The sequence below is a fragment of the Camelina sativa genome, chromosome 16 (assembly GCF_030686135.1).
Source record: "Camelina sativa cultivar CO46 ecotype springtype chromosome 16, ASM3068613v1".
Taxonomy (NCBI): Eukaryota; Viridiplantae; Streptophyta; class Magnoliopsida; order Brassicales; family Brassicaceae; genus Camelina; species Camelina sativa.
In genome coordinates, this window is record NC_141895.1 from 16722736 (window position 1) to 16736431 (window position 13696).

Here is a 13696-nt window from a genome sequence, read left to right on the forward strand (position 1 = left end):
ATTATAATAGGAAAAGGCAAAATTGAATTTCTAATTACATTCTGGTTTAGATTTTTTTTTTTTTTTTTTGTTCACCACATTCTGGTTTAGAATTATTTAATTAAAATTGTGATTTAATTTATATATGTATATATATCGTTAACTAGAATAGCATAAAAATATTATAATGTAAACAAGAATGCAACTGCAAAAGCATCAAAACAATCAAAACCTATACCTTATAATAGAATAATGTTGATGAATTACCTATAACTCATTTATAGAAAACGATTCATGGGCATGCGTCAAATGGACTTGAAATGTGGATCCTTCGATCATCTTATGATGACTAGTTTCTTGCAACATAAACTCACATAATTTATAGAGTATGGAGTTAAATCTAAAATGTAAAGCAGTAGTAACATATTTGAAAAAAATATTTTCTCTTTACTAAAATGTGAATTTGACAAAACATTTTATAATGTTTATGTAAGATTTGTAATTGTCATGTTATTGATATTCAATAAATTTGTTTCGATATTCAATCAAAAATCTGTGACTTTTAATAGTACCGTTGAACATTGACTAGCAAATAGAGTATTTTTGATTGTTTGACTAGCCATTAAATAATACGAAGAATAACAATTATTACATACTTTCTCCGTTTCAAATTAATTGTCTTTTTGTAATTAATTTTTATTTTATTTTAGGTGTCGTTTTCGTTCTCCAATGTTATTTTTAGTAGAAATTATTTTATGTATCCCTTATTAAACAATTAAAATACTAAATATTTTGGAATTTTAATAATCCAACAAGGGTACAATCTATTTTCTTAACCTGTGTGGAACAATCTATAACGACAACTAATATGAATCGGAGAAAGTATTATCTTAAATGTCAACATATATAAACTTATCTTAAATGTCAACATATGCAGAATAATATAATTTGCTACTGGATTTAGTTTTGATAATTTTGATATGTTATAACTTATAACAAGTTTTTTTTTTGTGCACCCCACTATAAGAAGTTCATAACATTGAATAATTAAGGCGATTGTTTTATAATATTAATTATACATCAGTGATGATTATCTATTACATTGAAATAATGTCTCTTTTATGTAAATACTTATATTTTGAGGTAAGTAGTGAACTTTTATTCACTTAATTTTCGTACATTTATATTTGGGTTGCCGCTATAATACAACCCATACTTATCTCATTCTCAGTTTTCCAACCCATACTTTTCATCTCTTTATCAAACATCCCAAACTTAATCTACTCTACATAAAACAACATGTACTTTTAAAAATATCTAAAACAGAACCCCTCTATTTGAGATAGAAAATAACGATCACTAAACCCAATAAAACCAACTAATCACGATTACTCATTCGTGTTTGACTCAAAACACACGATATATGAGTCAAGACGATAAACGACTTAGTTTTGTGAGAAAAAGGAGACGACGCTGTTTAGCCACACAAATGAGGTTTAGAAGAAAGAATCTGGGGAAAATTGAACTAGGGCTCTTCAGAATTGGGGGACATCGATTAGTCCTTTGGTGTATGGGAGTGATCCAAATGATCTCGGTCATAATACCAAAAGAAATGCAACTGAAGAAGATACCGATGGTTTCGAGAAAGTCACAGATGAAGATAGTGTAGCTGTTGGACACGAGGAGAATAATGGCCGTCGCAAGCAGGGATGATGGAGATAAGAGGACAGAGACAATGGTAGTGGTAAAGCTGGTGATGACACGCTCACAATGATCAGGTATGGGTTGTATTATAGCGGCAACCCTTTATATTTTTGTATGGAAGTTTTCCACTTAAATTGAACGAGAGGAAACAAATTTAGTTTGTTTGGATCAAACCCATAATTAAAAGCTAAAAATATTAAACACTAAAAACCCATTTTAGGAAACTAATACAAAATAGAAGAATGGCAAAGTAATGAAAGTAAACAATTTCACGTATGATAATGAATAGATGTATGAGAGTAAAAAGGTCTAGGAAAAATCAAAAGGAGCAGTCGAAAGTCAAAACTAAAGCATTTGAGAGGGAAAGTTGAATTAATTACACTGAAACTAGAAGACATGTTCAGGCGTCTATGAAGAAATGAAGGAAGATTACTTTATTCCTAATGATGGAGGCTTGATTATCTTTATGACTTATCTATTCAAAATTTTTGCATTCCATGGTACGTAAGAATTCTGATCCTATAGTTTCTTGTAACCAACTCGCATCGAGTATTTAGACTAGAATAAACAAATATAGTTTTTAGTAATTTTTTCACCTTTTTAATATCTCTTTTTATATGCACAGTACACAATACACAGTACAGCATATTAATCTTAGTGTTAGCATAGGAATTCTGGTTCATTTGGATTTTTTGGTAAGTAGGTTAAAACGAAAAGAAGTTCTCCTTCGAACACTACAAAAAAATAATCATTTTATATCATTTATTTTGATTATTTGTATTACTTATAATTGACGTAAAAAACATTTACATCACTTAAAGAAATGATTTATAGTACATTGATGCAAATAATTCACATCATTTCTTTTACAACTGATGCAATTGTACATAATATTTGCATCAGTTATTGTAATGATGTTAATTTTGTGTCAATTACAAAAAATGATGTTTCTTTTAAAAATCATTTTATGTAAGTGATCTTAGTATTTGTAACAGTTATAATAACTGATATATATATATGTTTATATCACTTATGAATAATTAATATAAAAAATGTTATCAAATAGAAATGATTTTTTTTTTCAGAAATTTATACAAAATAATTAGTTAAAATTTCAAAAAATTTACTATTTTATTCATTTAAAAATGGGCAAATAAAAAAATTTCGATTAAAAATGAAAACGACAACTAAGTTGAAAAAAAAAACTAAACATAGAATGACAACAATTTTGAAATAGAAAGAAGAACATTTAGGGTCGGGATCTTTAGTGAAACAGATGATCCAAAAAATAAAATCTATGGTGCATTTTCTATTTGGTTCCTTGCACCAACCTCGTCACATAGTTTCTCATAGAGATCTTCATACTTCTCCAGCAACTGCTTTATGACTTCCTTATCCTTAATTGTCATTGGATCGACTTTCCACCACACGTCCTTCTCCACTGGCAGTGCCTCTGCCTCAGCCTTTGCCATGGTCATCCCTTTCTGTTTCTCCACATCAACCTTCTCTATAAGATTGTTATAGACTTGGCAGAGTTCTTCCATCTTCTCTTTATGATGAACATCTATGTTCGATTGTTGTGGCAGTGAGGTGGACGAAGAGCCCTCACTGTTGAGAAACCGCTTTGAAATGACTTCAAAGGATGAACTGCCGAATGTGTATGGGATTCCACTATTGGAGTACACAAGAAACCCAACATTAGCACCACATAGAAGGGACAGCTCACTGAGCTTATTGTAGATCTTTTGTTTGCATTTGTAGAATGTAATTGTGCGGTCTGCACAATTTTCTATTTTTTTCATGTTAATTTTTTGGCTTTCTTTGATTTTTCTCAAACTCATGTTGGAGACAAGAAAAAAAAAAGTTTTAAAGTAAAAGAGGACGGACTATAAACTTATTTTTCTTTTTCTTTTTGTTAGCTAAGGAATACGTTTTTTTCTAAGTGCAAGACTGACATTATATAAATAAATGATGATAGTAAATATTAAATACATAAAAATTGGTCAAAACTTTATCAAATTAATATTTGGAAATTCGACCATTATTGTAAACTGACTTAGAGTTTATGTCATATTTGACTGAGAATTTATGTCATAATTGAAAAATATTTAATTACAAGAACTTAGTCAAATATGTAATCCACTATTTTATTGACTACTTATTATCTTGTTTTTGGAATAAACTCTATGAGTCAAAGTTCTATCATAATTATCAATATTTGAAATTATTATTTTTAAAAAATAAAATATCAGTAGAAATACTATTCACCAATTATATGATATATTTATTTTGTACAAAAGAATAACTATTTAGTTATGATAAAATCTTGACTCATATAATTTATTTCCAAAATAAGAATTAGTCAAAAAAAGTTTGTAGTTCATTAAGTTAATTACATAGTTGAATAATTTATTGTAATGAAATATTTGTCAGTTATGACATAAAAAACCTCAGTCATATGTGACATTAACTCTACGCCACTCTATAACATTGGTCAAATTTCCAAACATTAATTTAAAAAGTACTGAAAGGTTTTTATTCATTTTAATAATTACTACCATTTTAATTTATATAATTCCAAAACCTCACAAAAATAAAATAGACTGAAGTTTAAGACTCTTTATTTTTTTAATCAAAGTATTATTTTAGCTCCTAGATCAGCTTTACAAAATGAAAGAAATAAAATAAAATTAACAATAAAAAAGTTAAAATATAAAGACTTGCTAAGGTCAGTGTATATATATACCATTATTATTTTATTTTATATATATATATATATACATATATGTACCATTATTGAAATGGGAGAACTTGCTAAGTTTAGTGTATATATCATTTCAACATTAATGTGACCATTCTGTCTTGGTATTTCTCAACTTAATTAATGTTCATTTTTGTTTTTCTCCAACTCATCATTGGGCTAAAAATACAATTTTGACATAAATTATTTAACATAAGTCTGAATTTTGTTTAAATCTACAAAAATGTGACAGTCTGGATGTATTTTGATTCCAAAATCCTAGATTACGTACATCAACAAAAACTAATATATATATATAATTTAGGACATTAAAACTTGAATCTCAACCGTATAAAAGTACAATTTGTTTAAAGAAAATTTATTAGAAATGCCTTTTTGAGATACTACTTTTCAAAAATACCATTTTTTATCCTCTTTAACACAATTACAATATGTTAAATTAATTTTTAGATTTTTTAGGTTTAGGTTCTCTATTTTACATTTAGGGTATAATTTTTAGGGGGTGTGGTTTAGGATTTAGAATTTTTTCATTTTATATAATAAAAAGGGATATTTTTGAAAATGGACACCATGAAAGAGTATTTTTGAAAAGTGACATAAAAATGTTATTTTAAAAAATCCAATAAATATATAAATATCACTAATTTATATGATCCATCTTGTTTTATATAGACCGATATGAAATACAAGACATACACTATTATAAATAATAATAAATATAACTATAGAGAAATAAACAAAAATCATGAAAATTAGAGAGTAAATGTAATATTTGTAAAATACTCCATCACCTTTAAATCCTAAATAGTATTTGCTAGATATAATACAAGCTATGTAGGCTAAGTATCAAACTGTACCTTCACTAATACGAAAAACTTATAAACTTGAAGGCATAAGTAAGAAAAAAAAATATACTTCAAAGCTATACATGTTATAGTGAGCATTCAAATCCACACAGAATCAGAAAAATCCACGATAGTTTATGATGAATTACATTAACATTGTGCTTGATCTCAAAGTCATCTTTCAAATCACAAATCATAGTATAAATATTCTCAGAAATATTATTGTGTGTTTTTTAAATATTTTATATATGTTATACATTCATACATTGTTATTATATTTGAATTATTTAATTAAAATTGATTTAATTTACATTCTTTTTTAGAATTATTTTAGTTAAAATTGATTTTATATATATATATATATATGTATATATCGTTAACTAGAATAGCATAAAAATATGATAATGTAAACAAGAATGCAACTGCAAAAGTATCAAAACAATCAAAACCTATACCTAATAATAGAACAATATAGATGAAATACCTTTAACTCATTTATAAAAAAAAGATTCATGGGCATGCGTCAAGTGGACTTGAAATGTGGATCCTTCGATCATCTGATGATGACTAGTTTCTTACAACGTAAAATCACATAATTTATAGAGTATGGAGTTAAATCTAAAATGTAAAGTAGTAGTAACATATCTAAAAATATGAATTTTCCCTTTACTATTATGTGAATTTGACAAAACATTTTAAAATATTTATATAAGATTTTGTAATTGTCATGTTATTGATATTCAATAAATTTGTTTCCATAAAAGGCATATAATACCGTTGAATATTGACTAGCAAATAGACTATTTTAATTGTTTGACCAAGAATAATGACTATTACACACTTTCTCTGTTTCAAATGAGTTGTCATTTTGTATTTTTTTTTTAATTTTAGTTGTCGTTCTCGTTTTTTTTTTCATTTTTAGTAGAGATTATTTTGTATCCCTTATTAAACAATTGAAATATTAAATACTTTGGAATTCTAAAAATCCAACAAGGGTACAATCTATTTTCTTAGTTTGTGTGGAACAATCTAAAACGATAACTAATTTGAATCTGATAAAGTATTATCTTAAATGTCAACATATATAAACTTATCATTCAGATTAATATCATTCGTTACTGGAATTAGTTTTGATAATTTTGATATGTTATATAACTTATAACAAGTTTTTTTGTGCACCCAACTGTAACAAGTTCATCACATCGAATAACTCAGGGGAGTGTTTTAAAATATTTATTATACATGAATAATGATTATCTATTATTTATTGAAACAATGTCTCCGTTATGTAAATTACTTATGTTTTAAGTTAAGTAGTGAACTTTTATTCACTAAGTTTCCGTACATATATATATTTTTGAATAGAAGTTTTCAACTTGAACTGAACAAGAGGAAACAAATTTAAATGCAAGCCCATGCCATGTAGTTTGTTTGGATCAAACCCATAATTAAAAGCCAAAAATATTAAACACTAAAAACCCATTTTAGGAAACTAATACAAATCAGAAGAATGGCAAAGTAGTGAAAGTAAACAATTTCACATATGCTTATGATTCAATACAATAAAACTTGTATGTTTTTCACTAGAGCATGACACATCAGCTTTAAAATTCAAGCTGGTGTTGACACATCATTTAAAATCAATAGCCAATAGAATTATAACAAATAATACATATTAGCATTTTTAACCAATAATAATCGTTCTCTATTCTATGTCACTTTCTCTCTTTTGAGGAAACTTAGCCACTCTTCCTTTGCTAGTTGTACACAGATATCGACAAAAGTTAGAAATCGAAAGCTTTCAACTTCTTCCAGCGATGTCTCATCTCGAGTTGTATCGTGATATATGTCATGTCGGAATTAACAAGATTTGGCCGAAATGGTGTGTAACATCCGCGAACAAAAATCCCGGTTTAGAGATGTGCATCGGTCGATGCTGGAGGAGCATCGGTCGATGCAGGTTCAGATTTCTGCGTTTTGACTTAAGTTAAACGCTGCGTTTTGGGCAAAGGGTAAAGGAAAACCCTTAAGTCGTATGTTTGTCTCATTCGACGAGTTTTAGCCGTTTTCAGAGAGGAAAGACAGAGAGAAAAGAGTTCTAAGTGTTCTTCGTGAGTTTTGAGAGATTGGGGACGTTTCTGTAGAGATCTGTAGCTGAGATCGTTGTAGGAGCTTCCTAGGAGCGTGTTCTTGCTTGTTTGCTGTTCAGAATCTTCTGTGGCAAAGGTAAGTGCATGACCATGGCTTATCTAAGCTGGAGATTTCCTCTGATCTGTTTGTTTATGTGTTGTTAGGCTTGTTAGAATGTTATTTGACGCGTTAGGAAGCTTTCTTGTGGCTTGGGATCGAGTCTTGTGGTTTGCAGGAACGAAGATCCGGCGAGAAGCTTTGGGGAAAACGATGCTCGGCATGTGCATCGGTTGATGCTAGTGCGAGGACGGCGCGGATTGACCTATGAGCATCAGTCGATGCCATGTGGAGGCGTCGGTCGATGCGATTAGGGTTTCCGCTTGATGTCGAACATGCGTTGGTCGATGCAAGTGGAAGCATCGGTAGATGCAAGTGAACCTTGTGTCGACCGATGCATACCCAGTGTCGGTTGTTGCCGTTCCCTGTTGGTGTCGGTCGATGCAAGCTTTGTGTCGGTCGATGCAGAGTCTAGTTTGTTGTTTGATGGTTAGAGTATCTCTATTGCTTGTGTGTATAGCCTAGTAGATGGGAGGATTGCCTTACTAAGTGTTTATAAAATACTCATGCATTGCAATTTGTGTTTGTGGTGCAGGTAAAGGCAAAGTGTGATCGTGGAATCAAGGCAATGAAGAGGAGGATGTTCTAGGGACTCGATTGGATTTTATCTGATTATGCTAGGTTGCTAGAGTTGGGTCTGAAGAACATTGCTAGATTGTCGGTTCTATGTCTTTTGTTATTTGGTTATTGGATGATTGAATATTTATTGATATTATTTTTTCGCTTGTTGAATGTGTTTGTGGTTTGGTGGCTAGTTGGTATGGGTCAGGTCGTTTCAGTTTGGTATCAGAGCCCTTACGGTTCTAGGTTTGGGCTCACTAGGTTTCTATTGTGATATTTGGGATTGCATGTCTTGATTGATTATGTGAGTTAGTCAATTGTGTGTGACATGAAGTCCTAGAACATCCTCTTCGAGCCTACAATGTGATTTCACGGTGAGTTTATGTTTCTGTGTTATGATAATTGTGTGCTTAACCTTTTGTTCATGGTAGTGCAGATGGTTAGAGAGGGTGCTGTTGCTGGTCGTGGTTGTGGTCGTGGATGTGGACGTGGTCGTGGACGCGGACGTGGTCGTGGTAGGGGCAGAGTCCCAGAGGTTAGTGAGGCTGCGGACCAGAGTGTGACAGCAAAGGGTGTTGGCGAGTCGCAGGGTGTCCAGGGGGATTCCATGAGTGTGGCCGGAGGGGGCGGTGTTGATGCTCCAATAGCCGGTGATGTTAGGGCCCCAGGTGTGGGAGTCCCAGTGGGTGGAGTCCCGGGGTGTCGACCTTGCGGGTTTGCTGTCACAGTTGATAGAGCGATTGCCGCCAGTGGCCCGGCTCAGGCTCAGGTAGTGCCACCAGTGGTGGTAGGGGAACGGCAGCCAGTGGCTGCGGATGTGGGGGTCCATTCTCGCTATATCAGCATGCTGACAGAGATGGGCTGTATTGGTACTGAGCGGTTTTCGGGAGGTACAGATCCTACCACTACGAATGCGTGGAGGACGAGTGTCGAACGTAACGTCCATACTCTGAGATGTCCTCAGGAGATTTGGGTGGACATTGGGGTCCACCATTTGAGTGGTGATGCTCAGTTGTGGTGAGAGTTCTGTGGCAGCCAGGAGAGTGCAGAGGGAGATGTCTTGGGCTGACTTTGTCTTGGAGTTCAACCGCAAGTATTTCCCTTGGGAGGCACTGGATAGGTTGGAGGTGTAGTTCCTTCAGCTAGCTCAGGGGACTTGGTAAGTGCGGGAGCTTGACTTGGAGTTCAGTCGACTTCTGAGGTATGGGTCAGATTAGGAGGTTTTTGAGGGCCCTATGTGATGACTTGAGGGTTCACTGTAGAGGGCAGAGTTATGCTTCGCGTGCAAAGCTGGTTGAGACTGCAGCAGGGATCGAGGAGGATATCCGGGCACAGTCAGTGGCAGCTAGCCCAGCAGTCCAGCCTAGCAAGGCTCAGCATCAGGGAGGTTCTAGCAAGGGCGGCAAGCCTGCGGAGGGAACCAAGACGAGATGGGAGGCTACGTAGAGGCCGGGTGGTCCGAGTTGCTTTGGGTGTGGGGGCAAGGATCACAAGATTGCTAGCTGTCCGAAGAGGAGTGCTGTGCGGCATGGAGCTAGGGCACATCAGGCCCTATTTTCCCAAGTTGCAGCTGGTAGCAGTGGCAGCGTTGCAGCCGGGAGGGCAGCAGGTGGCATGGATTGAGTAGGCACCACGGGTTTACACGACGGTAGAAACTGGTGGAAGTAGTGCCGGAGCGATCACAGGTATAATTTCTGGTACTTGTCTTTGTGAATTCTTAGTAAGTTCAGATGTTATGTTGTACTGTGATAAGTGTTAGGTTCTCAACACATGAGGTTTGTGTAGGGACTTGTTGGTGGGAGGGTTTAAGTCCCATGTTATGTTTGATTATGGAGCTACGCATAGCTTCATTACCCCAGAGTGTGCAGAGAGTGCGGGTATCGTGGGGGATCCCGGAGAGCGTGTAGGAGTTGTCAGAGTTGCTGGAGGCAAGTTTTCCGAGAGTTATTGGTCGAGCGAGGGTATTGATATTCACATTGCGGGAGGAGTCTTGGCCTGCAGATTTGCTTATCAGCCCAGTGGAGCTGTATGACGTTATCTTGGGGATGGAATGGGTTGCATCGACATATGGTTCATCTGGATTGTCTTCGGGGTAGAGTGGAGTTTGAGCATTCAGGAGGGAAGTTGGTTTTCCTGGGGATTAGACCGACTTTGGGGAGTCTCGTGATCTCGGCCATTCAGGCTGGGAAGATGATCGAGAAGGGTCGTTAGGCTTATTTGGTTACTATATCTATGCCAGAGTCTTTGGTTAGCGGTATTCGGGTTGTGAGGAGTTTGAGGATGTGTTCCAGTCATTGCAGGGGATTACCACCTTCTCGGTCTGATTCTTTTACAATTGAACTGGAACCAGGGACGTCACCGTTATCCAAGGCTCCTTACAAGATGGCTCCAGCAGAGATGGCAGAGCTGAAGAAGCAGCTAGAGGATTTTTTGAGCAAGGGATTCATCCGTCCTAGTGTATCTCCGTGGGGAGCGCCGGTGTTATTCGTTAAGAAGAAGGATGGGAGTTTCCACTTGTGTATTGATTACAGGGGTCTCAACCGGGTCACTGTGAAGAAGAAGTACCCCCCTTATGAGGATCGATGAGTTATTGGATCAGTTGAGAGGTGCTACTTGGTTCTCCAAGATAGATTTGGCATCGGGTTATCATCAGATCCCGATAGATGAGGCAGATGTGAGGAAGACTGCTTTCAGGACGAGGTATGGGAATTATGAGTTTGTGGTGATACCGTTTGGGTTGACTAACGCGCCAACAGCGTTTATGAGATTGATGAACAGCGTGTTTCAGGAGTTTCTAGACGTGTCTGTCATCATTTTCATCGACGACATCCTGGTGTACTCTAAGAGTCCTGAAGAGCATGCAGTGCATTTGAGGGCAGTTCTGGAGAAGCTGCGGAAGCAGAAGTTGTTTGCTAAGCTGAGCAAGTGTAGTTTCTGGCAGCGGGAGATGGGTTTTCTGGGTCATATTATGTCTGCAGATGGGGTTTCTGTAGATCTGGAGAAGATTCAGGCTATTAGGGATTGGACTAGACCGCATAATGCCACGGAGATCAGGAGTTTTTTGGGGTTGGCATGTTACTACAAGAGGTTTGTGCAGGGGCTTGCGAGCAGAGCACGTCCTATGACTAAGTTGACAGGGAAGAATGTTCCTTTTGTCTGGCTTTGCAAGCCTGAAGGAGATGTTGATTACCGCTCCAGTGTTGGTTTTGCCTGAGCAGGGAGAACCCTATGTGGTTTTATACAGATGCATCCAAAGCTGGTCTGAGGTGTGTGTTGATGCAGCATGGGAAGGTGATTGCCTATGCTTTGCGGCAGTTGTGGAAGCATGAGGACAACTATCCTACTCATGACTTGGAGTTGGGTGTTGTAATTTTTGCCCTGAAGATTTGGGAGATCTTATCTTTATGGTGCAAAGGTACAAGTGTTTACAAATCATAAAAGCGTGAAGTATATATTCACTCAGCCCGAGCTGAACTTAAGGCAGAGGCGGTGGATGGAGCTGGTGGCGGATTATGATCTGGAGATAGCCTATCATCCTGGTAAGGCTAACTTGGTTGTAGATGCTTTGAGTCGGAAGCGGGCGGCTTCGGTTCAGGAGCTGGATATCGATTCTCTGGTAGGAGAGATCAGTGCGTTGAACTTGTGTGCGGTTTCTCAGGAGCCGTTGGGTTTGGTTGCAGCTGATAGAGCAGATCTGTTGAGCAGAGTGCGGTTGGCTTAGGAGAAGGATTTGGGGCTGGTGAATGCCTCAAAGGATGTTGATTCAGAGTATCAGGTTTCGGCTAATGGTACTATTTTGGTGCATGGGCGGATTTGTGTGCCTAAGGATGATAAGTTGAGGCAGGAGATTTTGAGTGAGGCTCATGCGAGCATATTCTCTATTCATCCAGGAGCGACTAAGATGTACCGTGATCTCAAGAGGTAATATCACTAGGTCGGAATGAAGAAGGACGTGGCTAGATGGATTGCGAGGTGTGACGTGTGTCAGTTAGTGAAGGGCTGAGCATCAAGTACCAGGTAGATTACTGAAGATTCTTCCCATTCCAGAGTGGAAGTGGGATATGATTACTATGGACTTTGTGGTATGTTTGCCAGTGTCCAGGACGTTTGATGCTATTTGGGTCATTGTGGACCGATTGACTAAGTCGGCACATTTTCTGGCCATTAAGAAGACTGATGGAGCAGCGGTCTTGGCTAAGAAGTATGTGAAGGAGATAGTCCAGGTTGCATGGGGTGCATGCGTGCATTGTGTCTGATAATGATTCCAAGTTCACTTCAGTGTTCTGGAGGGCATTTCAGGCAGAATTGGGTACTAAGGTGAATATGAGTACAACATATCATCCCCAGACAGATGGATAGTCAGAGAGGACGATCTAGACGTTGGAGGATTTGCTGAGAATGTGTGTGTTGGATTGGGGTGGCCAATGGAGAGATCACCTGAGCTTGGTAGAGTTTGCTTACAACAACAGTTACCAAGCGAGTATAGGGATGGCACCTTATGAGGCTTTTATGGGAGGTCGTGTCGTACACCGTTATGATGGACTCATGTGGGGGAGAGGAGCATGTACGGGGCAGATTTTGTTCAGGAGACCTCGGAGAAGATTCAGGTTCTCAAGCTGAACATGAAGGAAGCTCAAGATCGGCAGAGGAGTTATGCCGATATGAGGAGGACAGATCTTGAGATTCAAGTTGGAGATAGAGTGTACCTCAAGATGGCCATGTTGCAGGGTCCAAACAGGTCATTGACTAAGACTAAGTTGAGTCCGAGGTATATGGGTCCTATCAGAGTGATTGAGCGAGTTGGACCAGTGGCATATAGTTTGGAGTTACCTGAGGTTATGAGAGCATTCCATAAGGTTTTCCATGTGTCTATGTTGCGGAAGTGTCTCCGTGAGGACGATCAGTTGTTGGCTAAGATTCCTGAGGATCTTCAGCCTAACATGACTATGGAGGCGAGACCAGTGAGGGTTCTCGAAAGGAGGATCAAGGAACTTTTGAAGAAGAAGATTCCTTTGATGAGATTCCTTTGGGACTGTGATGGTGTTGAGGAGCAGACTTGGGAACCAGAGGCGAGGATAAAGGCAAGGTTCAAGAAGTGGTTCGAGAAACAGGTCGCGACTTGAACTTATCTAGCCTGGTCCCAGTGGTAGTCCGTGACTAGAGCGGGAATGGAGTATTCCAGCCCATCTCTCTTGTTTACTTGGTCACTTGGGGTGGTGGTTGTGCGACTAAGTAACAAGATGAGGTGGTGCTCGGGGTACGGAATTCTCATGAGGCGGTGGTTTGAGGAAAGTTTCTTGAAATAAAAGTTTCTATAAGTGGAAAGTTACCAGAAGTGGAATGTCTAAAAATGGAAAGTTTTTTATGTGAGTTAGAATCTGTCCATTTTTAGTGGCGGGAAGCTTTTGTGGCGGGCTGTTTAGCCATTGTGTGGCCTTTGTGGCGGACTGTTTATCCGTGTGTGGCCTTTGTGGCGGGCTGTTTAGCCATTGTGTGGCCTTTGTGGCGGGCTATTAGCCATTGTGTGGCCTTTGTGGCGGGCTATTAGCCATTGTGTGGCCTTTGTGGCGGGCTGTTTAGCCAATTGTGTGGTCTTTGT

The 13696-nt window shown here is 37.3% G+C and overlaps 1 protein-coding gene across 1 annotated transcript; it reads right to left on the reverse strand.

Annotated features, from left to right (window-relative positions):
- Nucleotides 1-2978: 2978 nt before the first annotated feature.
- Nucleotides 2979-3524, reverse strand: LOC104753593 (agamous-like MADS-box protein AGL29). The gene has a single exon (XM_010475824.2). It carries the CDS (start codon nt 3522-3524, stop codon nt 2979-2981), a length of 546 nt encoding a protein of 181 aa, XP_010474126.2.
- Between the last annotated feature and the right edge of the window lie 10172 nt (nt 3525-13696).